Below are 27,911 nucleotides of genomic sequence, written 5' to 3' on the forward strand. Positions count from 1 at the left end.
ATGTCGACCACTGATGGTCGACATGCAGTAGATCGACAGAGGCAATAGGTCGACATGGTCATTAGGTCGACATGTACTAGGTCAAAAGGTCGACATGAGATTGTCAAATTTTTTTGACTTTTTCATACTTTACGATCCACGTGGTCTACAATTGGGAATGGTAACCTGTGTCGAGCGCAGCAGGGTACCTTGCCCGAAGCATGGCGAGCGAAGCGAGCCATGCGAGGGAACATGGTGCACTAATTGGGGTTCCCCGTCACTTTACGAAGAAAACGACAAAAAAAAAGTCCAAAAACCCATGTCGACCTTTTAACCTGTCGACCTAGTACATGTCGACCTAATGACAATGTCAACCTAATAACAATGTCAACCTATTGCCCCTGTCGACCTAATGCATATCGACCTTCAGTGGTCGACCTAATTACTGTCGACCTAAGTTGAGTCGACCCAACGACCCATACCCGCTGAAGTATAGGATTGTTGGATAGTCAATTTCAACGATGGTGCGTACACACTGAGCCATATGAACGATTTCTTGTTCATTAATGAACGAGAACGTTCATATCGCCCTGCAACATCGCCCAGTGTGTAGGGCCCATAAAACACATTAGCAGTAGCCATGGTGCACACCTGTGCGCATACAGGGACATTAAATGAGCTGCTAATTTATACTCACTCTTGTATAATTCATACACCTCCCATAAAATAAAGACAGCTGTGGGAATACTTAATAATATGAATGAATGAATGAATGAATGAATGAATGAATGAATGGTCTTCACTAACCATGTCTGAAATAACCCGTACACTCCTGGTTTGGCGTCCACTGATAGCTGCGCTTGGGTTCACCTGCATTGTCTCAGTCTAAAACAAGGAAACAAAGGGTCATTTTTAGATTAGTAAAAATAGGAATTTGATACCTACCGGTAATTCCTTTTCTCGTAGTCTGCAGTGGATACTGGGAATTGAAGATTACCATAGGGTATAGATCAGTTCCATTGGAGCCTGGCACATTAAATAAATTAATAGTGTGTACTGGCTCCTCCCTTCTATGCCCCTCCTAGCAGACTCAGTCTAGGAAACTGTGTCCGAGGAGACAGACATACTTTACCTTACCCACACACTCTAACCCATCAGTGCCACAGCGTCCCCCCAGATGGATGAAAGAGAAATGTTCCGCCCGGCAAACCTTTACCTGGTTAAAACCGGGCACATCAGCTAGTTATTATTTAAAGTGCCACATAGTTTCCACATAAAAAGTTTCCCAAACTTAGAGATTACTTCACGCTGGCGTTTGTGCTCGGGCTCTGATGTGACTCCATTGTACAGTAGATGCCGTACACAAGAAATGGAACTGAAAACCTTTTGATAAGCACACTATGAGGACACTTAGAACGTTCTGTTCGATTTGATCCAAGTTGACCACTACTTATTCTTAAAGAGAAAAATGTCAGGAGTCTCCGAAAATCAGGATTTTGGTACTTACCGATAAATCCCTTTCTCCGATTCCACAGGGGCCACTGGAGCGTAGTTACAATGGGGAAATAGTAGGCAGTAATTGGGAGCTGGCACTTTAAAATTCTCACACTGTGGCTAGCTCCTCCCCTACTATCTCCCCTCCAAGCCAGTCTACGTAAAACTGTGCCCGAGGAGAGCTGGAATAAACAAACCGTAAGGTAGAGGAGGTTAATGACGCCCTGTAAACCAGGATAACACAAACCAAACCTGGAACAGAACCTAACAAAAAACAGGCTAGCCCGAACTCAACAAGCAGTCACATGGTGATCTGCAAACCGTTAAGCAAAAAACAAGGAGGAACAGCGCTGGGCGGGCGTCCAGTGGCCCCTGTGGAATCGGAGAAAGGGATTTATCGGTAAGTACCAAAATCCTGATTTCTCCTTCATCCACTAGGGGCCACTGGAGCGTAGTTACAATGGGGACGTCCCAGAGCTCCCAAAACGGGTGGGATAGCGCTGAGAGTCTTGTAAAACCGCTCGGCCAAACTGTGATGCAGAGGCCGCTAAAGTGTCAAACTTGTAGAATTCGACAAAACGAATGACGGTCCGACCAAGTAGCCGCCCGACATAAAGTATTCATGGAGACCCCACGGGCAGCCGCCCACAAAGGTCCCACAATGCGCGTAGAGTGCGCTGAAATGGAAAACGGAGGCTCCCGAGCACCCGCCAAGAAGACTCTCTGATGGTCAGATGTATCCAACGGCCCAGTGTATGCTGGGACCCCGGCTATTTAGTACGGGAGCATCGTACAGAACAAAGAAGAAAACACTTTGTCGAATAGCCAAAGACCTCTGTAGAGAGAGTCGGCGAGCCCTGACAACATGCAAAGAGGGCCGAAAACACTAGTGTCAGACGTATATGAAAAACTGACATCCCCTCTGGAAGAAAAGACCGCTGAAACTCTGAATGTGAAAACTCAGCCGTGGGAAGTTGCCAATAGAGTATTCCCTGAAAGAGAGCCCGAACTTACGGCCGCTAGGCTAATCTCTTTTGGAAGAAAACCGAAAGGTCAGAGACCTAAAATTCAGGCCAATGTAGTATGAAGCGCAGCCGAGCAAAATCTCCCAGAGAAACCAAAGATGACGGCTGAATGGTAACTGAAAGAAGGGGAAAACCGCTGTTATCCCTACTATGCCCCATAAAGTTTTGCAAAAGTGGCAAAAGCGAGAAGAGGTAACAGACTTCTGAAATCGGGGCCCAGTAGGCCTAACCGAACTAGGGAACTCCTCCCTTCTGAGGTCTCGTGAACAGTCACGCGGTTAAACGAAACCAGTGTAAGATTGAACAAAGAAAAAGACCCTGTTGAAGTAGACAGTCCAGTCGAGGTAGGAGCCAAGGCTCCTCTACTGACAACAGGTGCAAGCTGGATCTTTAAGTCATGCGTGGCCCAACCGGAGCCACCGAGAGGACTATCGCGCATTCTCCCCACCTGTGTTACCGAAAGTGAGGTAGAAATAGAAAAGGAGGCAGGATAGACTAACCAGAAACTCCAAGGAGCCCTGAGGGCATCCTCGGCTACTGCCGCCAGAGCTCACTTCCGAGAGCAGTAAAGGGTTAAAGAGTCAGTCAGAACACCCGGAGGTCGATCAGAAATCTCCGCCAACAGCGGACCAGTTGACAAAACACCAGGGAATGTCCTTTCACCCGGGAGTCTGACCTGGCGGCTTGACCTGGAAAGAAGATTGTTGTCCTCTGCTCAGAGGGGAATGTAGGTGACCACTCATTGCGTCGCAACTTGACTGAAGAAAGAGAGTACCTGGTGCAGAGGAAGGAAAAATCCTCTGACGGACCGTGTTGAAAAACGTCTACGAGGAGCCTAAATTGGATCCGTGTCGACCCAGAAACTCCTGGATCCTCCGGATATTGAGAAGCCACCTAATCTGCAGAGTAAGATACTAGCAGTAGATTGTGCCATTAGGGAACAAACGTCACTTCCTGCCCTTGAAAAAGAGCTATTCTGTGATCTTCCTGAACCCTGTGGGAGCGGAAGAGAGAGACCGAATGGAAAGGACCGACAGTGAAAATGAGTATCCTGTAATGCGAATCTGAGAAAAGCCCGATGAGGAAAAAACCCAACGGAAATGAGTAAACAGGCATCCCTGAAGACAAGGGACGCGTAAAACCCCTTTTCTTGTTCAAAACTAGCAATCTCAGACTGAAAGGATTGTAAGGCCAGAATAGGCGTGGCCGAGCCATCTGGCTTCGGCACGTGAAAAGAAAACAAAGGCCTGAGAACTGTTCCGATTCAAATGATATGTGAAAACAGGGATCAACACCCCTTTGCGGTTAGAAGCATATGGAGCACCGCCTGCAGTATGACTCTCTTGTCATCGTAAACCGGCCGACCCATGCCGAGGGCCAAACCTTCTCAGTCCTCCCAGTAGGACCACCGACCAGCGCCTACCCTGGGACCCTCCAGGTGGTAGGAAGGTCTGACCTGTAGTGGATGTGTAGGATGACCTAAAATCAGACTGGACCGAGGATGCTGAACCTCTGCTTCAGCCTGTTATCATGAGATCCCTTGGCGACGGAGATACCGCCGTGTGGAGTCGAAAGTCTGAAAGGGCACGGAAAGATCTAAAGGAAAGACCGGAAAAGGTCCGTCTTGGAGCTGGGGCAGCAGTAGGAGAAAGAAAAGTGGACTTACCTCCCATGGTGCAGAAATTTTCTTCCCCTGAACCATCTGCCCCATAAGATTGCAGGTTCACCTGTCACTGTCGCAGCCCCAGAGGTCGACGGGCTAAGACAGCCCAAGTGAAAATGCAGGTTCCGTGTCTGCAGACGTGGAGACCTCAAAAGAACATAAAGCAGAATCGTGATTCTGAACTGTCCCAAAGTATCAGTTTATCCTGATGCGACTTATCCCGTAACCTAGAGGACAATTGTTCCACAACCTACCTGTTCCGGACAAGGTAGAACCCCGCTGCCGTATATGTGTCTTCGATGGATCCCTGAGCAAGGTTACCTCAGGAAAAACGGCAGCCTGTTGGACCGGCGATACATCGAGGGGTATACCCTGGAGAGGTTCTGATACCATTTCCTGCCGTATGCAGGGAAAGGATAGGAAAAACAAACATTGTTTGATACCTGAAATTGTGTATTCGGGTGTCTGCAGGCCGCCTACCGGAGCCTGCCCCGCTCATCCGAAACTGGACCAGTCGCTGTCATTTCGTCATCGGCGTCGAACCCTGATGGACCTGACGTGTCCGCCACCCTTACCTGCAGTATCAGACGAACTGCTGTATAATGCACCTGGATATTCTGAGACCCTGGTTCAGACTCCACCGAAAACAGACATCATCAGTATCCTGGACATCTCTCGCCTCCTCCCAGAGAGGCCTTTCCACCGCCGAGTCGTGTAACATGGAAGGTTAGCAAGGTTCTTTTAGAAACCTGGAAAGGTGAAATGACCTACAAGGTCTCTGGTTAACAGTGACATTACCTGCATAATCTGAGCTGTTCAAACAGGAGCGTCCTGCAGGTGCGTGGAGGGCTAAGCCGATGGCTTCACCGCATACTGTACACCTAAGAGGGAATTCTTTGACTATCCCAGGTGAGACAAACGAAAGGAGAAAAGGTGGGTTAAATAAACAGAGCCCTATGTAAGGTCTGCACTATAACTTGTAGTGACCGACCCGATTCATATGAACTTTCTGGAGCAGCGGAGACCTGAACCAGTAGCGCTGCGCTGTGGGACAGGAGTCTTAGCCACTAGGCTATAGGAGCTCCCCTTAAAGTTTTTATTTATTTATTTATTTATTTTTGTTGGGATTCAAACCCTGGTCTTTCAGATACCCGCTACTAGCGTACTGAGCCACAGCGCTATTTGTCTGATGCCTTACACACATTCCCCAAATTACTAATAGCATTAGTACCCAATGACACCAAGGAAAAATAACGGGAAGGCAACACCCCGCCCTGTATGTAGTGTACCGCTAATTTAGGTGCACCAGAAGTTTCTCAGAGGTTCCGCTGGCTTTTCAAAATGGTGGCCAGCCTGCGAGAAAAGATGGGGGAAAATGTTATGTGGCAAGGTTGGTATTTTGTTATTATAAAACATTGCGGAAGTGGTCTGTTTTATCCCCTATATATGGTATTGTATGCACACACACACATATATATATATATATATAGATATATATATACATATCCACACAGTGAACCCAACAGGGTAGATCAATAATGTCTATGTAAAGCTCACAGGGTAGATCAATACTGTCTATTTGAACCTCACAGGGTAGATGCACACTATATTTTAATTAATAAGGAGCTGAGCCACAGCTCCTGTAATATAGCAGGCTCCCTGTGCCAGGCAGAGGACTGCCCTGCAGGGAGGAATGGGTGCGATATAACAAATATATTATTATCTCCCTGCTTAGAAAAACTAAAAAACCCCTGAGACAGGATTTGTTGGCAAGAGACACTGAGCGCTGCTAGCCGTCGCCGGGGAGCCCGCTAAGTAAAACGGGAATAAGTTCCTCCACCCCCTCATACCTTTTAATGTAGAATATGCTCATCAAACAGCCCGGCAGAGGAAAAGATCTTTCAGCGGTCCGGGGAGCAGGGGACTGAGGCGGCGTCTTGGCATGCTGCAGCGGCCGGGGAGCGGAGAGCGCTGAGCCCGCCGTACAGAGCGGGAGTTAGCTCCGCCCCCCCGCTTCGGCGCCAAGTTTAAATGAAACCCGCTTCAAGTGTACAGTAAGCGGGAAGTGCCCTGTATCCCCCGGCCGCCTGTATGCTGCGGCCGGGGAGCGGAGCGCGCTGAGCCTGCCGTACGGAGCGGGAGTTCTGGCGCCAATTTCAAATTTAAACCCGCTGCTATGTAAAATAAGCGGGAAGTGCTTGTACCACCCGGCTGCATCTTAATCACAGCCCATAGGGGGGATTAAACATAGGACTCCCTGTAACAACCTGACAGTGATCAGGATTGAACCCAGGTCTCAGAGTTAATAGGGCGCACTTTAGTCCACTAGGCTACAGTATATAGCCTTCAGAAACCTGCATGCCTAACCAATAGACTATTGGCTCAGTCTGCTGCGGCCGGGGAGCATAGCGGGCTGAAGCTCCGCGCCCAAAATGTACATTACTCACCACTGTCCAGATGTAGCGATCTGCGCCGCACTCAGCGGTGTTTACTCCTCGACAGAGCGGCCCCGACACGCGCCGCACGCAGCGGTGTCCGGCCACTTTTGAGACTTACCGCTGCCATGCTGCCGGAATCTTCTGCTGGTGGAGCGGCCCCGACACGCGCCGCATGCAGCGGTGTCCGGCCAACTCAGGAGAGCTCAGTGTCTCCCTCAGCCGGGGCCCATCCCGAGCCGCACGCAGCTGCGATGGGACCCCGCCGGCAGCTCCCGCGGTGCAGACTGGCAGTGGCAGAGCTGCCAGTCTGTGTGTGTAAGAAAGAAAAATAAAATAATAAAGAAAAAAGAAAAATTTCTTCAGCTAAACCCAAGTGAACCAGCTCACCTCGGGCACTAAACTAAGACTGGCTTGGAGGGGAGATAGTAGGGGAGGAGCTAGCCACAGTGTGAGAATTTTAAAGTGCCAGCTCCCAATTACTGCCTACTATTACCCCATTGTAACTACGCTCCAGTGGCCTCTAGTGGATGAAGGAGAAACACCTTTTATCTTTGAATGTTACGAATCTGCCACCTGGCTCGCACTATAGAGGTAACTCAGATCTGATCGCTGCTGTGCGTTTTCGCACAGCGGGCGATCAGATCCAAACTGCGAATGCACCACACTACGCCCGCGCATCGCACGGCTGCAACGGGCATCGGCGCCCTGCGACGGGATGGTGCGAAAAATCCATTCGCACGGGAGTTCGCAAGGAGGTTGACAGGAAGAGTCCATTTGTGGGTGACAACTGACCATTTTCTGGGAGTGTCAGGGAAGACGCAGGCGGGATCAAGCGTTTTCAGGGCGGGTGTCTGACGTCAAATCCGGACCCAAACAGCCTGTAGTGATCGCAGCGGCTGAGTAAGTCCTGGGCTGCGCAGAGACTACACAAAATCAGTTTGTACAGCTCTGCAACACATGCGAACGCACACCTGCACAGCGAAAACCCACTCCCCCTGTAGGTGGCGACTATCTGATCGCAGACCTCTGCAAAAATCGATGCCCAGCGATCAGATCTGAATTACCCCCTAAGGGCCTAATTCAGACCGGATCGCTGCTGTGCGTTTTTGCAGAGGTCTGCGATCAGATAGCCGCCGCCCATAGAGAGTGAAAACCCGCCCCGTGCAAGTGTGTGAATGCATGCGTACGCCGTGCTAAAACTTCGCCAGACAGCGGCCATCTGCAAATCTGTTCGCATCTTACTATCCAATGATTTTTCTAGTCTGTGCGCAGCCCAGGACTTACTCCTACACTGCGATAGAAAGAGGCTGATCGGGGCCGGAGCTGACGTCACACACCCTGCCTGAAAACGCTTGGGAACGCCTGCGTTTTTCCTGACACTCCCTGAAAACAGGAAGTTACCACCCACAAACGCCCGCTTCCTGTCAATCAGCATGCGTTCGCCTAGCGATAAAAAGAGCTGCAGGATTTTTTCGCAGTTTGGCCTTGCGTCTGCGCATTATGAACCGTACGCATGCGCAGTCATTCGATAATCACCCGCTGTGCGATTTTACACAACAGCGATCAGGTCTGAATTAGGCCCTAAGACATCTTTACCCTGCCATCTATAGAAATTCCGGAAGGATCCTTACAGTCTGAGAGTTAAACTCAAAATCAGACCCCACTCAGGACAGAACCATAGTGGTACTTTGCCACTTATGAGGTTCAGTTACTGATGTGGGCTCAAACAGCCTCTCATAGGAGAATGATGCTCTTCCCAGGCCCTGCACAGATCTTACGAGTCTGCGCCCAAATTGGATCCCCCCCTGTTGTTGCTTTGGGGGTCTGAAGAGGCAGTAAAAGGTGCGGGTACAGCACCTTCATAGCCTAATCCAGGAATTACGCTCCTTCACTCCAGTGAAGCTCTTGAGTAGATAAATTAATACATTTAAAGTTTAACTCAACTTGAATTGAATTCAGGAACTTATTGCACCTCTCTCTACCTAAGGTTGCACTTACAGAACTCTCCATAACCTGGTCTTCTTCCATGTTTAGGCAGATTGCTTGCGTGTGACCTTTTTTCTTCAGCAAGTGCTTTTCCATTTTCTCCATTCGGTCTTTGTCTGTGGTCACTCGTACTTTCAAGACATGGAACGGCGTAGACACCTCACCCACATTCAGATTCATCGGGTCCCCTTCAAACATCATGCTGTCACAAGTTCCTTCTTTGAAGCCGGGAGGCTGATAGTCCTTCGGGGTAACTGCAATATAAAAGGCAAAAATCGAGACATTCATAGCATAGCAGAATAGCGAACGAAAGATTAGCAAAACTGCTACTAAATAATTCTTTGCAGTTTCTGAGTAGCTCCAGACCTACTCACAGATTGCGATCAGCTCAGTCCGTTTAGTTCCTGGTTTGACGTCACAAACACGCCCTGCGTTCGGCCAGCCACTCCCCCGTTTCTCCAGGCACGCCTGCGTTTTTCCCTGACACGCCTGCGTTTTTTAGCACACTCCCGGAAAACGCTCAGTTACCTCCTAGAGACGCCTCTTTCCTGTCAATCATTTACCGATCAGCAGTGCAACTGAAAAGCGCCGCACGAACACCAGCAAATCTACTAAGTTTTGTGTTAAATAACTTAGCGCATGCGCGCTGCGTACCATGCGCATTTAGCAACAAATCGCAGCATAGCAAAAATCGTCAATGAGCGAACAACTCGGAATGACCACCATTCTGCTTACTGCATAGTGACTAAATGAAAGGACACTAATTTAGTGTATCTATCCTGTGTATGTCTATCAGTCTTGCTGTTTGAGATAACTGAGGTCATTGAAAATTGTCTGCAATTTGATTTGGAATGCCGATTTCCAATATGACCACCAAATGTCAATTAGCCCCTATAAGCCGCGGCGAGACGCGGTTTACTGGGGACTTTGTTTCACCTGTCCCAAGCAGGCAAAACCCAATCCCAGAACACAGCCCTGTTTTCGGCCAAAAGAATGTACACGGGGGAAGGAGTTTGTAGCTGCATTTGTATAAACTCTCGGAGAGGCGACCATCACGCTGCGGCACGTGACGCAGAATTCAGCCCTAATACTTATCCAATTTACTCATAAAAAGATTAAATGAACCAACCACTGCACATATATGATGGGTGATGAGTTATTTGTACATACAGGTATGTTACCAGCACTATCTAACAGCCATTGTCACTGTGAAAGAGAAAGGAGCTGCTGACCGTAATACCGTATGACAAAAAGGGGAAACAATGAAAATGTCTATTTTCTCCATACACTGTCTCTAACATACACGTTATGATGTATGTAATATATATGCTGGCTGGTTCCACCGAGGAACGCGAGTACTGTGTGTATCAGGCACCATGCAGCACCCGGACACTCCTTCCAAGCCCGCCCCCAGACTCCTGTGAAACTAGCCAATGGGAGTTGTCGCTACTTTATGCCAATATTATAATCCATAGGGCTAATGCAAGGATCTGTGCAACTTCAAGCGGGAAGCCACTCAAGCTCAACCCCGATCCCCCCTCCCCCCCTGCACAAGTACAAAAGCATCGCACAGCGGCAATGCTTTTGTACTACAAGAGTAGCTCCCCACCAGCGAAGCTGCTGAGCGCTGGCAGGGCGCTACTCGTCGCTGCCCGAGTCGCTTCGGCTGCGTGTGACGTCACACAGCCGCCACGGCCCGCCCCACCCCCCCAATGGTCCGGGCACGCCTGCGTTGCCCGGACCGCGCCCCCTAAACGCTGTCGGCCCGCCCAGCAACCGCCTCTGCCTATCAATCAGGCAGAGGCGATCGCAGGGCTAAGACAGCCATCGGCTGTCTGGCACGCACCGGCGCACTGCGGCGTTGGCGCATGCGCATTTCAGACCTGATCGCAGCGATCAGGTCTGAATTAGGCCCAATGTCCTGTATCCATGCCCCATGAAAACGCATCGTGGGTTAAATATTCCAGCATAACATCTTGATTCTTGTTATTATTGAAGAGGAAGAAAACCAGATGGATTTGCTCTGTTTCCAGAGCTCTTAGCAGCAAAGGACAGTAGGGATGAGCAGGGGACAATAAGGAAGAACCAGTGTCACACATGGGGGGTAATTCCAAGTTGATCGCAGCAGGATTTTTTTTAGCAGTTGGGCAAAACCATGTGCACTGCAGGGGAGGCAGATGTAACATGTGCAGAGAGAGATAGATTTGGGTGGGGTGTGTTCAATCTGCAATCTAAATTGCAGTGTAAAAATAAAGCAGCCAGTATTTACCCTGCACAGAAACAAAATAACCCACCCAAATCTTAAGGGGGGTACTCACGGGAGAGATGTGTGCTGAGCGATCTTAACACAGACCGCTCAGCACACATCTCTCACCCCGCTCAGCACAGCGCGATGTGCTGAGCGAGGGGGAAAGCCGACGGGGGGGGCCGCTCACTTCACACAACGGTGAAGTGAGCGACCCGCTAGATTGAGCCTGCATGCAGGCTCAATCTAGCACCGGCGATAGCGATGCGCGGGGCCGCGCATCGCTATCGCTGGAGGGCATACACACGGCAGATCTGTGCTTAAAATCTAAGCAATCTAGCAAGATTGCTTAGATTTTAAGCACGGATCTCTCCGTGTGTACCCCCCTTAACTCTCTCTGCCTCCCCTGCAGTGCACATGGTTTTGCCCAACTGCTAAAAAAAAATCCTGCTGCGATCAACTTGGAATTACCCCCATGGAACAGTAACATACAACATAGACAAAATAAGACAAGGGCCTGCTCATGAGAAAGCTCACATTGTAACTGCAGATGGACACAGAGCAGTGAGTGAGGCTCAGAGAGGAGACTGTGACAGCTGTGAGAGCACGTCAGTGCCAGTATTATTGGTTGATGTGGGGTATGTTCTGATAAGCGGATGGGAAGCGGATGGGCTTTCAGGAGAGACTGATCAGATTTTTGTATTTCATTAGGATTACTAGAATGTACCTTCATCATAATAAAACAGCTTCATGGTTAAACAGACGTCATTTGGAAGGGGGCCCAGATTTTGCATCAGAACGTACAACTTGCGGACAAGCATGACGCTGGCTTTCTTCACGTCTGAGCAGGCGGTAATAGAGTGGCCTTCATTGCTGCAAATAAAAAGTACTATAAATCACAAGGTAGAACAAGTACACCTGGATTAATTGTATGGTTTAATGTGGGACCATAGTCACACCCAGCACAATCCCATTGGCACAACTGTTCTCTTTCTGTAAAAAGTGCATATTATAATGTCTGGAATATAAATGTACTTTCATTCTGTTACACTGTATACATTTATAACATTTAAACCACAATTGTTGAACTTAAAAATCGGAACAGAGATTATGCCGTAAGGTTACCAGATTGGTATTCCTACAGTGCTGTAGGAGCAGTACCGGGTTCTGACTTAGGCCGGGAAACCTAGAACTCCCTAAGGTACACAGCCATGCACAATTATTGTGGCCTTTGCCCCTGAATCCGGAGAATCTACAAGCTGGCCACAGAGTGATGGCAGCCTGGGTGATGGCCACATCCCTTAGATATTCAGAACATCTCCCATATGTGCTCAGCAAAGATCACTAGTTCAGAAACAGACCCCCCCGAACTGCAAGCCCACCAAAATGTGATCTGTCCGTCCTTCCATTACTTCCAAAGTGTCTCAGAGGCATCAGCAGTACAGATGTGTCCTCATACATCAGCCTCAATACGCCATGCAGCGCGAGATGCTTGGGCGAGTGAGGCGCCAGGTCCTGTGCCGAAAATGTGTCTGAGTAACAACACAATGAGACTAGGATGCAGGAGGAGACTGTGCTGATTGACACTTGTATACTGTGTGTGACAGAGGGGCCATTTATCACGGATGGCATACTGAATGCGATCTGGGTAGGATTTCACCGCCCAGGATCGCATTGCAATATGCAATCCTATCCCCAGAATGTATGATGCAGCACAGGTAGGGACAGTGGCTCCGAAAGGACTACTGCCGTAGCTTCTGCGTATGCGCGGTCAGCTCTGGCTGCATACGCACATAGATCACTTCCGGGGGAACCATCTGCCGTCCGCAAGTGCGATCAGTAGCACATAGGCTACAATGGGCTACAAGGAGTAATATTGGGAATACTTTGCATTCCAGATATTGGTAAATCAGGCAGCATCGCATCACCTATGGGGGATGCAGCTGTCAGTGGCAAAGGAGGGATCACAGCAGGTATCAGAGAAATCTGCTGCGATCCCTCCTTCTTACATTCAGGAGCAGTTGTGTAGGTTCGTCCCAAATGCCGGAGGCAAGATAAATATTGGCGGCACCCCCCCCCCCCCCTCTGCATACCGGCGCCGGGATCTCGACCGCCATTATACCAGTGATTATTCTCCCTCTTAGGGTGTCCACGACAACCCCTGGAGGGCAAATAAATACGCACCACCGTGCCCGCAGCGAGCCCACAAGGGGCTCTTTTGCACTTGCCTCGCTACTGTTAGGCGCCGGGGTCCGCTCGTCGGTGCGGCCCGGCGCCTAGCAACCAGGGACGCCGTGCGCGTACAGCCGCCGGCTCCCTGGCAACGCTAGACGCCGGGCGCACGGAGCCGCACGGACCCTAGCAACGGGGACGCCACTGGCGGACCGCGTTCCCCGTTGCTGGGTCCATTTAAATTAATAAGGGCACCTGTTTCCTGGCCGTGCAGCAAGGCAGCTGCACGGCATTTAGTCCAATCAGCCTCTAAACAGCTGATTGGAGGACTCCCTGTTAAGTACACTCCCAGGGCTTCTCACAGACGCCGGTAATAGCTTCCTGCATGCTGTATCTGTTTGCTGAGAGTGTTTCCAGTCCTGCTGTACCCGGTCGTTCCTGTCCTCAGTTGTCCTGTACTCGGAAGTTGTCATCTGTTCCTGGAGTCCTGACTGAGCACCTTTAAACATCCAGTGGTGTTCGTGAGTCACGGCGTAGCCGTGTGTTGCGGCTTGGCCGCTTTATTACTTATTATTTATTATTTGTGTTTCGGAGCTTTTGCGGAGGATTCCGCTCCCACAGATCCACTCTGGAATCCAGCGGTGCTGGGTAGGAGTAACGGACTAGTGGATTTTGGTTGTCCTTTTATCTGGCGGTTTTTCGGCGCATACTTCTGGTTTGGTTAGTTAGCTTGTTGCCCCTGGCCTGTTGTCAGTCAGAGGTCCTCTTGTCATCATCCTGCCTCGGATTTCCCTTTGTCTCTCACTAAGACCGGGGGGCACCGGAGTTGGGCAGACATAATCCGCCTTTCAAACGTGGCTGCCAGGGGCTCAAGAAACCATAGTCTCGCAAGGGATTTCCGATAGCACGGGTGAGACAATAGAGTTAGGGCGCCAGGGGCAACTAGTCTTTCCAGCTCCCGTAACCAGCATTCCCTTCCAGTACTCTGGCCATTGCCATGAGATCTCCTCCGGTCAGGAGTACTGGAATCATAACATTATTACCGGCCCAACCAAAACTTAAAATTAAACAGGGTTTGATTTTTTCCTTATTCAGTTTTGTAAGAGTTATCGGCCTCATGAATCCCACAGGTTTAGAGCCAAATCCTGGCCAGCTCCTAGTCAGCCAGATTCAAGAACTTACTCAGATGGTTCAGGATCTTTCCCTTCGGGTGAAGTCGCAGGAAGATCTTTTACGAACTTCCCCGAGGGTAGTCCCTGAACCAAAAATGCACTTGCCTGACCGTTTTTCTGGTGATAGGAAGGAGTTTTTTAATTTTAAAAAATCCTGTAAACTTTATTTTCGTTTAAGACCGATCTCCTCAGGTACTGAATCTCAGCGGGTCGGAATTATTATTTCTTTGCTCCAGCGGGATCCTCAGACCTGGGCATTCGGTTTAAAAGCAGAGGATCCGGCGTTGTTGTCAGTAGACGCCTTTTTTGGGTCTTTAGGGCTTTTGTATGATGACCCTGATAGAGAGGCATCCGCTGAGAGTCAGTTACGCGCTCTCAGACAGGGTAGAAATCCTGCAGAGGTTTTTTGTACAGAGTTTCGCCGTTGGTCGAACGACTGTGGCTGGAATGACCCAGCCCTGCGCAGTCAGTTTCGTCTCGGCTTATCAGAGTCTATAAAAGACAGTCTCCTTCAGTATCCCGCTTCTGAGACTCTCGATAAACTCATGGAGCTTTCTATTAAGATTGATCGTCGTCTCAGAGAGCGGAGGGCTGAAAAAGGAGCACCTGTCAGGTCTACTCCATGTGTATTTTCCATTCCTGAGGACGTAGAGGAGCCCATACAGATGGGTCTCTCCCGGCTGTCTCCAGAAGAAAGAGCCAGAAGGCAAAACTCTGGTCTTTGTTTGTACTGTGGGGGTAAGGGACATTTTGCCCGTAATTGTCCGAACAAGTCGGGAAAACGCCTCGACCAAGTGAATTGTGAGGGGGTTCACTTTGGTCTGCAGCTTATCTCCTCGAATAACTCCCTTTTAGTCCCAGCTAAAGTTTCCTTTGGCAGCCTCAGTTCTTCGGTGTCGGCTTTTGTTGACAGTGGAGCTGCAGGGAACTTTATGGACTTAACGTGGGCCAAGGCCTTAGGTATTCCTCAGTTAGCCTTGGGTAGGTGTATCACCATGCATGGTTTAGATGGGAGTCCCTTGTCCAATGGGGTTATTTCCCTCTGTACACCCCATGTACTACTTACGGTAGGAGCTCTTCATTCCGAAAAGATCGAGTTTTTCCTTACCCATTGCCCAGCAGTTCCAGTGGTTCTGGGTCACCCTTGGCTGGCCTTTCATAATCCCATCATTGATTGGCAGTCGGGGGAGATTTCACAATGGGGTACCATCTGTAATAAGGAATGTATTACGTTTCCCGTCAGAATAGCTGCTGCCATTCCCGAACTCATTCCCGTGGAATACCAGGACTTTGTTGATGTGTTTTCCAAGGGCAATGCGGACATTCTGCCTCCCCATCGGCCTTATGATTGTGCTATTGAGCTAATTCCTGGTGCCACATTGCCAAAGGGAAGGTTATATGCATTATCCGGGCCAGAAACTGCGGCCATGAATGAGTATGTTAAGGAGAGCCTAGGGAAAGGATTTATCAGGCCATCTAAATCCCCTTTAAGTGCAGGCTTCTTCTTTGTGGAGAAAAAAGATGGATCACTCAGACCTTGCATTGACTTTAGAGCCCTGAATAAGATCTCAGTTAAAAATACTTACCCTCTGCCGCTGATTTCTGTCCTCTTTGATCAGCTGCGTTCGGCTGTGATTTTTTCTAAAATTGACCTGAGGGGAGCGTATAACCTCATTCGAATCAAGTCGGGAGATGAGTGGAAGACGGCTTTCAGTACTCAGTCGGGTCACTACGAGTATCTGGTGATGCCGTTCGGCTTGTCTAACGCTCCGGCAGTTTTCCAGGATCTCATTAACGATGTGCTCCGTGATTTTCTAGGAAGATTCGTGGTCGTTTACTTAGACGACATCCTGATCTATTCTGATTCAATTGAACAACATGTTACCCAGGTGCGTCAGGTTCTTCAAAAATTACGTGAAAATCATCTATATGCCAAGCTGGAGAAGTGTGAGTTTCATGTCACGGAGGTATCCTTTTTAGGGTACATTATTTCCCCTCGGGGATTCTGTATGGAACCTAAGAAGCTCCAAGCCATCCTTAGTTGGGCGCAACCCACCAACTTAAAAGCAATTCAGCGCTTTTTAGGGTTTGCGAATTATTATAGAAGATTTATTCATTCTTTTTCCGACCTGGTTGCTCCCATTGTGGCACTGACTAAGAAGGGAGCGGATCCTACCAACTGGTCACGTGAAGCTGAGTTATCCTTTCAGGCCTTGAAACAAGCTTTTGTCTCAGCTCCAGTCCTCAGACATCCCAACCCAGAATTGCCCTTCATTGTTGAGGTTGATGCCTCGGAGGTTGGAGTGGGGGCTATCCTATCTCAGAAGGATCCGGACTCTCTGGAACTACATCCTTGTGCCTTTATGTCCAGGAAATTCTCATCCGCTGAATCCAACTACGATGTTGGTAACCGGGAGTTAGTGGCTATTAAATGGGCTTTCGAGGAGTGGAGGCATTGGCTTGAGGGAGCAACACATACCATTTCAGTATTGACTGACCACAAAAATCTTCAGTACATCGAATCAGCTAAGCGGCTGAATGCCCGGCAGGCTCGTTGGGCTTTATTTTTTACTCGTTTCAAGTTTATTATCACTTTTAGGCCAGGTTCCAAGAATACCAAGGCGGATGCCCTGTCACGCAGTTTTCTTCCAGTTCATAATAACAGTCCTGTTACTCCCATACTTCCGTCTTCAGTCATTTGGGCAGGCCTCACACAAGATTTATTTACCCAGTTAAAGCAGCTTCAACATCAAGCTCCTGGAAATACTCCTGCTGGTCGTCTTTACGTCCCTGAGTTTTTGAGAGCTACTGTTTTGACTGAGTTTCATGATAGCAAAGTTGCCGGGCATCCGGGGATCTCTAAGACTTTGGAATTAGTCTCCCGCTCAGTATGGTGGCCTGGTCTTTCTAAAGACATTAAGGAGTTTGTTTTTTCTTGTCAGGTCTGTGCACAGCATAAGGTTCCCCGTTCCTTGCCTATCGGGCAACTTATGCCCTTAAATGTTCCTCTCAGGCCATGGTCTCATATTTCCATGGATTTTGTGGTAGACCTCCCTCTGTCAGCCGGATTCCGAGTCATATGGGTGGTAGTGGACCGTTTTAGCAAGATGGCCCATTTCATTGCTCTTCCCCGACTGCCATCTGCCCAGGGATTGGTTGTTTTGTTTCTCCGCCATGTTTTCAGACTTCATGGGTTGCCCACTGATATTGTTTCTGATCGGGGTCCACAATTCATTGCACAATTCTGGAAGTCTTTTTGTGCCTCATTAAAGATGAAATTGTCTTTAACATCCGGCTACCATCCCCAATCCAACGGGCAGACCGAGCGAGTTAATCAATCATTAAAACAGTATTTGCGTTTGTACTCAGCCAAACTCCAGAATGTCACGATCCGGGTATCTGGACGCCATTTCTTACCCATCAGATGCCTCCTAAGGCTGGCTCAGCGCTCCAGGACCGGATCCCATCTGTTATCCTAATGTTCACATTCCTGCATCCTCTCCTGTCTCTCTGAGACGCTGTCACAGTAACGCCATATTACATCTGGCATGGCGTCTCCCGCGGCCTCCGCCGCCGTCCCTGAGCTTCTGCATGCAGAGTGTCAGAGTGGCGATTACGTCAGCCGCGGCCTCCGCTGTGTCCGCGTGGTTGGATGTGCACTTGTCAGCCTGGCGTCTCCTGTCTCCAGTGGCTGGCGCCGCCATTACTGTTTTCATTACCACATGGATTACAAACCAAACTTCCCTCCAAGTGTCTGCATGGGCGCAGCCATCTTGGATTCTGTCAGCTGATCATTTCCTCCAATCTGTTGTCAGTATTGTTAATCTGCATAATTGCCTAGCCAATCCCTTCCTTGCTGCAGGTATAAATACACTGTGCCTGAGCAAGGAAGGCGTCAGTGCTTTGGTTGTCAAACCTAGTTCCTGTTTGTCTCTCTCCTGTGATTGTCTTCCAGGTTCCAGCTCTTGTCTCAAGACTTCCACCATAGAGACCCGCACCAGCATTCCACCTGCGGTGTAGCCTGACTCTCCGATCCATTGTGGATTCATCTGTTTCCAGCTACAACATTACCTGCTTCCAGCCCAGCTTCCAGCAGAGTACAGCTTCTCTTAAAGGGCCGGTGTCCTTTCTACACTTTACCACTCTCCACCGGTATTATTATTTCTCCGCTCTCAAGTGCTACATTTCATTCATATTGCATCGCTCTCAAGCTTCATTTATTATTTAACTGGTTCCAGCCAGTATCCACTCCGTGCTAACAACAGTCTGGTTCCAGCCAGTATCCACAGCAGCCGTTTTATCTTCAGCAACCCAGCTTTTCCTGGAACACCAGCTGGTACAATCCTGGGTTATCTCCATTGCTACAGTCGGGCCTGGTAAGGACTTTCCATCTAGAAGATTATAAGAACTATCTCACACTACCAGTGCCCTGTGGCTCCTGCCACCCTGTAGTACCCAGGAACTGTATTTATTCTTTGCTGACTTTTATGTTTTCTTTTACTGCTGCTGTGTTGCGGAGTTGTCATAATAAACATCATTGACTTTTATCCAAGTTGTCGTGGTCACGCCTTCGGGCAGTTATTATTCATGTTACTTACATGTCCAGGGGTCTGATTCAACCTCCCAGGTTCCGGTACATCTCAGCCCCTACAACTGAGGCTGCCTCCCGTCAGCTCAGGCCCTCAGTTGTGACACAGAATGATTGGTCCGAGTTTCTTCCTTTGGCGGAGTTTGCTTACAACAATTCTTGTCATTCCTCCACTAATGTGTCTCCATTCTTTTCAGTTTTTGGTTTTCACCCCAGAGCTAATTCTTTTTTTCAACATTCTTCTGTTTCCTCGCTAACCTTAACCTCTCATCTCAGAGTCATTTGGAAAAAAGTGCACCTTGCTCTCAGAAGAGCGGCATTTCGAGAGAAAATTTTTTCTGACAGGCTCCGGCGTCCTTGCACTTTTAAGGTGGGAGACAGGGTATGGTTGTCGACTCGTAACATTAGACTTCGACAAACCTCAGCTAGATTGGGCCCCAAATTTATTGGACCATTTCATATTATTAAAAAAATCAATCCAGTTGCTTTCCGGTTACGTTTACCAAGAGCTCTCCGGATCGGAAATACGTTCCATTGCTCCCTGTTGAAACCATACGTTTCTTCCAGTAGATTTCCTCGGAAGATCTCTCAGGGGAAATCACCAGTAGATGTACAGGGACATCAGGAGTTCTTGGTGGAGAAGGTTCTCGATTCCAAATTGTCCCGGGGTCGGCTTTATTTTCTGGTGCACTGGAAAGGCTATGGTCCAGAGGAAAGGTCTTGGGTCCTGGATAAGGATCTCCATGCCCCGAGGCTCAAGAGGGCATTTTTTCGGGAATTTCCTCGGAAACCTGGCTTTAGGGGTTCCTTGACCCCTCCTCAAGGGGGGGGTACTGTTAGGCGCCGGGGTCCGCTTGTCGGTGCGGCCCGGCGCCTAGCAACCAGGGACGCCGTGCGCGTACAGCCGCCGGCTCCCTGGCAACGCTAGACGCCGGGCGCACGGAGCCGCACGGACCCTAGCAACGGGGACGCCACTGGCGGACCGCGTTCCCCGTTGCTGGGTCCATTTAAATTAATAAGGGCACCTGTTTCCTGGCCGTGCAGCAAGGCAGCTGCACGGCATTTAGTCCAATCAGCCTCTAAACAGCTGATTGGAGGACTCCCTGTTAAGTACACTCCCAGGGCTTCTCACAGACGCCGGTAATAGCTTCCTGCATGCTGTATCTGTTTGCTGAGAGTGTTTCCAGTCCTGCTGTACCCGGTCGTTCCTGTCCTCAGTTGTCCTGTACTCGGAAGTTGTCATCTGTTCCTGGAGTCCTGACTGAGCACCTTTAAACATCCAGTGGTGTTCGTGAGTCACGGCGTAGCCGTGTGTTGCGGCTTGGCCGCTTTATTACTTATTATTTATTATTTGTGTTTCGGAGCTTTTGCGGAGGATTCCGCTCCCACAGATCCACTCTGGAATCCAGCGGTGCTGGGTAGGAGTAACGGACTAGTGGATTTTGGTTGTCCTTTTATCTGGCGGTTTTTCGGCGCATACTTCTGGTTTGGTTAGTTAGCTTGTTGCCCCTGGCCTGTTGTCAGTCAGAGGTCCTCTTGTCATCATCCTGCCTCGGATTTCCCTTTGTCTCTCACTAAGACCGGGGGGCACCGGAGTTGGGCAGACATAATCCGCCTTTCAAACGTGGCTGCCAGGGGCTCAAGAAACCATAGTCTCGCAAGGGATTTCCGATAGCACGGGTGAGACAATAGAGTTAGGGCGCCAGGGGCAACTAGTCTTTCCAGCTCCCGTAACCAGCATTCCCTTCCAGTACTCTGGCCATTGCCATGAGATCTCCTCCGGTCAGGAGTACTGGAATCATAACAGCTACGATATATATATATATATATATATATATACACACACATATACTGTATATATAAAATAAACATATATATATATATATATATAGAGAGAGAGAGAGATACATAGCATATATCCTGTATAACACACACACACACACACACACACGTGTGTGTGTGTGTGTGTGTGTGTGTGTGTGTGTGTGTGTGTGTGTGTGTGTGTGTGTGTGTGTGTGTGTGTGTATATTGAGTGTTCTGAAGAAATTTTATATATACACATTTCATTGTCATTTGTTTTAAATCACACATTCCTTAGCAGTGATACCCAGGATTAGAACCCATGACCTGTTACATTGAAGACAGACATCTTCCTGATACCCCTTTCAGACAGAAACAGATAGTACCGGGTGAAGCAGTTCCACGCGGTAATTTCATGAAACACACGGGTCCTTTTTCTGTGTAAAAGGGTCAACCTGGGTTGTAATTCCCGGGACTTCGACCCTGGAATCTACCAGGGTCGGAGACACGGGAATTTCGACACGGGTTGACCCTTTCACACAGACAAAATGCCCATGTTCATCTGCAAATTACCGGGTCAAAATTCTCGACCCGGTAATTTGCATGTCTGTGTAAAAGGGGAAGGTCAGGCAGGTACCGTCAAAACGACACGGCACTGAAATGCCGGGTAACTGCCAAGACTTTCAGACTTTTCTGTCTGATAGTGGTATAAGAGCTATTTGCTCCTGCATAGCAAGCCTTCAGATACTGGTCCTCATTCCGAGTTGATCGCTAGCTGCTTTCGTTTGCAGCGCGGCGATTAGGTAAAAAAGCAGCATTTCTGCGCATGCGTATGGGGCACTGCGCCCCATACGCATGCGCTGAAATGCCGCTTTTTTACCTAATCGTACGTTTACCTTTACGTACTTTCACAAAAGCCGATGCAGTTTTACACAAGGTCTAGCGATGCTTTTCAGTCGCACTGCTGGCCGCAGAGTGATTGACAGGAAGTGGGTGTTTCTGGGTGGTAACTGACCGTTTTCGGGGAGTGTGTGTAAAAACGCAGACGTGTCGGATAAAAACGCAGGAGTGGCTGGGCAAATGTAGGCGTGGCTGGCTGAACGCAGGGCGTGTTTGTGACGTCAAATCAGGAACTAAACAGTCTGAAGTGATCGCTAGCTAGGAGTAGGTCTGGAGCTGCTCAGAAACGGCACAATCTTTTTTTGTAGCAGCGCTGCGATCCTTTCGTTCGCACTTCTGCTAAGCTAAGATACACTACCAGAGGGCGGCGGCTTAGCGTTTGCACGGCTGCTAAAAGCAGCCAGCGAGCGAACAACTCGGAATGAGTGCCACTATATGAAGCTACTAGCTAGAATTGTCAGTTCAAAACCATTGCAGCTAGGCAGATCTATGTAGTGTGCAGCCACTTCATATAGTTAGAATTCTCATGCTTTCTGTACAGGAGCAAATAGCTTCATCAGTAAAGGGGGGTACTCCCGAAGCGATCGCTGCTTAAAATCTAAGCAATCTGACTAGATTGCTTAGATTTTAAGCAGCGATCACTCCGTGTGTACCCCTCACAGCGATAGCGATGCGCAGGGCTATCGCTGGTGCTAGATTGGCCTGCATGCAGGCCAATCTAGCAGGTCGCTCACTTCACCCGCTGGGTGAAATGAGCGGCCCCCCCGTCTCCCCCGGCACGCTCAGCACACATCTCTCCCCAAATCGGCCCGTGAATACGGCCCTTTAGGTGTCTGCTTACTGATATCTATAATAACGAGGGTGTGACTTCTAAGGTGCAGGGACAAGTGGGGGAGATGGCCACTTACTTGAATGGTGTCACTGAATACACTGAATGGGAGTCTCAGGAGAAAAGACCTACTCACCTACTGATTTCCATTACCGGTCCACTAGGAGAATACTTAAATTTAAACTGATAGTATTCTGTAACAGTCTGAAAAGATAGGAACGCATATTTAATGCATAAAACTAACATAACACATGTAGCAATACATAATCTTATCATCATAGTAACTGGTCATTGCAACTGATCTCACGCAGAGTTAAATGACACAGTGTACACTAGAGGGCAATACAGTATCACTGTACATGTTTGGATACATACCTCTGAATCTTCAATGTTCAGAAATATCTACAATGACATTTTAAGAGAATATGAATTTTGTTTCAAAAAGCAGTTATAGAAAATAACAAGATCTACGAATACGTTTATTAGGGACATTTGGAAACAGCAAGTAAAGAAATCCCCCAGAAATCATACAAAGAATCTTCTACTGAATACAGGGCCTGATTCGGGGGTGGACACAGACGAGGCGCCGCTCTTGCCGCAGTCACGCATGTGTCTTTATGCTAATGCTGTGTCCAATTTGAAACAACTGAGATGCCCACTTGCAGTATCTTAAGCGAATTGCATTTAGATCACCGTGCATATTCTGACGCACCATCAGTCGCAACACTGAAATCCATCCAAGTATGGCCTCCTGCGTCGCAGAAACCTCGAAACAGAGGTAGACCCCTGTATACGTAGCCACCGCTGCCATGTTTCCGATTGCAGGACATCCGGCCGCCCCGAAAACAGCCATGACGTGCCTGCGTTTCACGCACCACTCCCCACCAACACCGCGTCACCGCCCCCGACCTCCCACCGTCTCTCAATCACGCATTGAGGGACCCCGCGCATGCATGATGCAGGTGCTGCGCATGCGCAGATGGACGTTAATCGTACGTTTGCGATTTTAGCTAAATTAATATCAACCTTGAATGACCCCCATAGTCAATGCCTTTCAATAGTTCTCACACACTGCGGTGCGTCCATACCTGGCTGAAAGTGCGGGCAATGTGAAATCTGATGACCTCTGGTGGGGTAGAATATGCAGCTGGTATGGCGCCTTAGATGCAGCTCCCCAATGTAGTCCCGGACGGCTTTAATCAGATGATTCAGCCCGAAGTCTGTGTCAGGTGACCGCCGGGCCACAAGACACAGCAGCAGCTGCCAGAAGATGGAAGGTGAAGCCGCTGCACTACTGGGACTTTCTAATCATGTCAACAGTTCATGATGACATGAAGATTGTTGACATCCTAGCTAAGCATGCTGACATGCTCCATATTGACATTACGACCGTGTTGACATGCCCAACCCATCATGTCATCTGTCCAACAGGTGTTTCAATAAAATTCAACAAAACATTTTAGTCTACAATAGAAAGCTATACTGATGGACTGAAGACGTGCAGGAAAAGCTGTAAGACAATGAGTGGACTTACTGCTAGCACCGCCATTCTGAGCTGTGTAAGACACAAGGAGAAGCTTGGGTTATTATATTACTGGCAACCGAAAATATGTTACATTTGCCAGATTCCTAAAACAGGTATAAGGGGCTCATTACAAATTATATACCAGCCAGATAAAGGCTCTATAATAACACTAGTCTACAAACATTATGTTAAGGAAATGACCTGGAGACACAAACCTACTAGTGCTAATTAAATGCACTAGAGAACAAATGGAGCGCTTATTGGGGGTAATTCAGATCTGATCGCTGGGCTGCATTTTTTTCAGCCCTGCGATCAGATAGTCACCGCCTACAGGGGGAGGGGAAAAGTGCTGTGCAGGTGTGCGATCGCATTTGTAGCAGAGCTGCACAAACTGTCTCTGCTCAGCCCGGGACTTATGGATTCCTGGTGATCGGGGCCGGAGCTGACGTCAGACACCCTCCCTCCAAACGCCTGATCCCGCCTGCGTTTTTCCGGACGCTCCTGTAAAACGGTCAGTTACCACCCACAATCTCCTTGCAATCGCCGGTGTGATCGCTTTTTCGCACCATCCCGTCGCTAGGCACCGATGCCCGGTGCAGTCGTCCGATGCGCCGGCACATTGCGGCGCATGTGCAGTTCAGATCTGATCGCCTGCTGTGCGAAAACGCACAGCAGCAATCAGGTCTGAATTACCCCCATTGTGTATATAGCATGCTATGGGAGAAAGCTGTGAACACTGTGGGCCGATTCAGAGGTGGACGCTATGTTGATGTTTTCTGTACTGCCCATGCGTTCGAATCGCACGACTCATGAGTCCCGATGGTTTACCGATGGCGGCCATAGTGAGAACAGGGACTGTCAGTGTGCATTTCTGAAAGGTAATAGGGATGGGGCGTGGCTAGTCAAACGTGGGAATGTTTCTTGAGCGTGTCGCAGCCAGTGACTGTCTTTGTATACAAGTGGCAGGTTAGACACAGCTGCTGGGCGTCCCTGTACAAACAACAGCAGCTGCGGCGTTGGCATAAACTCTCAGTACCGCTGTGTACAAAGACGCAGTAGCAACAGGATCAACGTCCACCTCTGAATCAGGCCTTATGTTATAAGCAAGGACTTAAGGGCCCTACACACTGGGCGATGGCAACAATTTGCACGATGAACGATCTGAATGATGATCGTTATCGTCCAAATTGTTTTGCATTGGAAAACGACGGGAACCAACGATGAACGACCGCGGGGACGTGCATCGTTCATCGTTGATGCCTACACACTAAACGATTCTGAGCGATATCGTTCATATCGCCCCTCACCATCGCCCAGTGTGTAGGGCCCTTAAGTACAAGGTATTAAATACATTGGCACTGTCCATTCCTCAACTCAATGTGCTGTTACAAAGGGGAAGATAAATTAACCTGGAGAAGGCATAAGGAAGTGATAAACCAGTGATAAATGCAAGGTGATAAACGCACCAGCCAATCAGCTCCTAACTGTTAATTTACCATGGCTGGTGCGTTTATCACTTCCTTATGCCTTCTCCGTGATAATACATCTGTCCCATTGTTCCTAATCATACTACAGTACATAGTGTTTGTTTGTGTATCAACTCCCTTCTCGGATATCCTGACCTGTGCTTTACATACTTCTGATACTGTACTCATCGCTATCTTTCTCCAGTTAGGAATACACATTTTCTAGCATATCAATAAAAATATTGAAATTTGTTTTACTTCCTGTAAAATCCTTTCTGCTGATTCGAAGGGGGTCATTGGGGTATAGATGGGGTGTCAGGAACCTGCCACTTAATTCTAAAGAACATCTAAACTGGGCTTCTCCTCCTCTTTACCCCAGCTGTACAGCAACGCCATCATTTATAACAATGCCCCAGAGCTAAAGGCAACGTACAGAAAATGAGAGGAAAAACCATAGAACCTTGCCCAGAAAACCTCCTGGTGGAACAACAAACAAAATAACAGAGAGCTGGTGTCCCACAAGGAATTGTAGATAGGCATTTTACTGTATAGTGAGTTTTTACTTTTGCTAAGTTCTACAAGTTCGATACTTTGGCCTCTGAGGACCTTCAGTTTGGTAAATCAGTTCTGCAGGAACCTCAGCACTCTCCCAACTGGTTTTGGAACTTTGGTACATTCCCATGATACTAATGTGGACCTCAGCATCCTCTAGGACATAAGAGAAAATAGAATTTTAATTACCTACCTGTAAATACTTTTCTCGTAGTCCGTAGAGGATACTGGGCGCCTGCCCAGTGCTTCGTTTCTTAAAATGTTAATTTCTCCTTCACTAATGGGAAACAATGGAACACTGGAGGTGTTCCAAAGCTGCCCTCACCGGATGGTGCTCTCAGAGCCGGCGCACATCACAAAACTTGCATCCTTGGATGCAAAGGTATCACATTTATAAAACTTGACAAAGGCATGCACTGACGACTAAGTGGCTTGCCAAAAAGAAGCCGCCGCTGATCTCACGGAAAGAAACTGTTTACTTGCCTCAATGTGAGACTTGAGAATAAATAGCCCAAATGTTACGGTGGAATGGAGCTCTTCCTTCGGGATTCAGAGTTGCTTGCAGGTCTTCAGGCAGTGACCTCTTTACACCTGAGCTTGAGACTCATAGAACACACACAGCAAGACTTCTTGCCTATAAGAGCCGCTTTTCCCATAAGACTTTGCGTCTACCGGTACTAGGATGCCCACCAGGACTTACGGCCACTGGCGGCAGTATGAACTCAACCTCTAGGTGACCTGAAACAAAGCCGGCAGGAACTGTACCCTAAGATAACTAAGTGGGCAGCATGGATGAACAGGGAGAAGGGAAGGCAAACAATGGAAAAATAACTAAGACTAAAGTACTAAGGGGATAGGGGATTGCCGGGCCAGGAAGAGATTAATACTGAGGAGAGTAAACAAATGATACCACTAACTGAGGAGAACCTCCCGGCTGGGAGGAACAGTACTATAACTAACAGCTAGTACTTCACTAATACTAAAGAAAATAGGATTTTAATTACCTAACGGTAAATCCTTTTCTCGTAGTCCATAGAGGATACTGGGGTCCACATTAGTACCATGGGGTATAGACGGGTCCACTAGGAGCCATGGGCACTTTAAGAAATTGATAGTGTGCGCTGGCTCCTCCTTCTATGCCCCTCCTACCAGACTCTGAAACTGCGCCCGAGACAGACATACTTTGATAGAAGGATATAAAAGGATAGTGGCGAGATTCCATACCAGCACCTAGAGGAAAGCCAAGCTAACCAAACTTTAAACCAGGAACAGCAACGGCTGAACCAACAATACTTAACCAAGTAACAGTGCAGGAAGAAATGTCCACTGGGCAGGTGCCCAGTATCCTCTACGGACTACGAGAAAAGGATTTACTGGTAGGTAATTAAAATCCTATTTTCTCTTACGTTCTAGTGGATGCTGGAGTCCACATTAGTAACATGGGGATGTACCAAAGTTCCCAAACCGGTTGGGAGAGTGCTGAGGTTCCTGCAGGACTGATTTACCAAACTGAAGGTCCTCAGAGGCCAAAGTATCGAACTTGTAGAACTTAGCAAACGTGTTCGAACCTGACCAAGTAGCTGCTCGGCAGAGTTGTAAAGCCGAGACACCCTGGGCAGCCACCCAGGAAGAATCCACTGACCTAGTAGAGTGGGCCTGTACAGATTTTGGACATGGCAAACCGGCCGTGGAAGAAGCATGCTGGATAGTAAGCCTGATCCAGCGTGCAATTGTCTGCTTTAAAGCAGGACACTCCATTTTATTGGGATCATAGAGAACAAACAGCGAGTCAGATTTTCTGTGTCGAGCTGTCCGCTTCACATAGATCTTCAAAGCCCTCACAATATCCAAGGACTTTGAAGTAGCAGGGGTGTCAGTAACCACTGGAACCACAATAGGATGGTTGATATGAAACGCAGACACCACCTTTAGAAGAAATTGCTGACGAGTTCTGAGTTCAGCTCTATCTTCATGAAAAATCAAATATGGGCTTTTGTGAGACAACGCCCCCAGCTCCGTCACACGCCGCGCAGAAGCCAAGGCCAACAGCGTGACGGCCTTCCACGTAAGAAACTTG

At 48.6% G+C, this 27,911-nt stretch overlaps 1 protein-coding gene across 3 annotated transcripts in view; it reads right to left on the bottom strand.

Moving 5' to 3' along the window:
- Window positions 1-27,911, bottom strand: part of HORMAD1 (HORMA domain containing 1) — a 172,129-nt gene that overhangs the window by 67,624 nt on the left and 76,594 nt on the right. For 2 of the 3 annotated variants that reach the window (XM_063947038.1, XM_063947037.1), the window contains exons 6-11: window positions 23,826-23,846; window positions 22,667-22,693; window positions 22,428-22,495; window positions 11,558-11,703; window positions 8,598-8,839; window positions 787-864 (exon numbers count right to left, since the gene is read on the bottom strand). In XM_063947038.1, the coding sequence (XP_063803108.1) occupies window positions 787-864; window positions 8,598-8,839; window positions 11,558-11,703; window positions 22,428-22,495; window positions 22,667-22,693; window positions 23,826-23,846 (582 nt within the window). The remainder of the gene's footprint in view (window positions 1-786; window positions 865-8,597; window positions 8,840-11,557; window positions 11,704-22,427; window positions 22,496-22,666; window positions 22,694-23,825; window positions 23,847-27,911) is intronic. The other variant, XM_063947039.1, reaches the window with a different exon arrangement.

This window comes from Pseudophryne corroboree, chromosome 12 (genome assembly GCF_028390025.1).
Source record: "Pseudophryne corroboree isolate aPseCor3 chromosome 12, aPseCor3.hap2, whole genome shotgun sequence".
In the NCBI taxonomy this organism is placed as follows: domain Eukaryota; kingdom Metazoa; phylum Chordata; class Amphibia; order Anura; family Myobatrachidae; genus Pseudophryne; species Pseudophryne corroboree.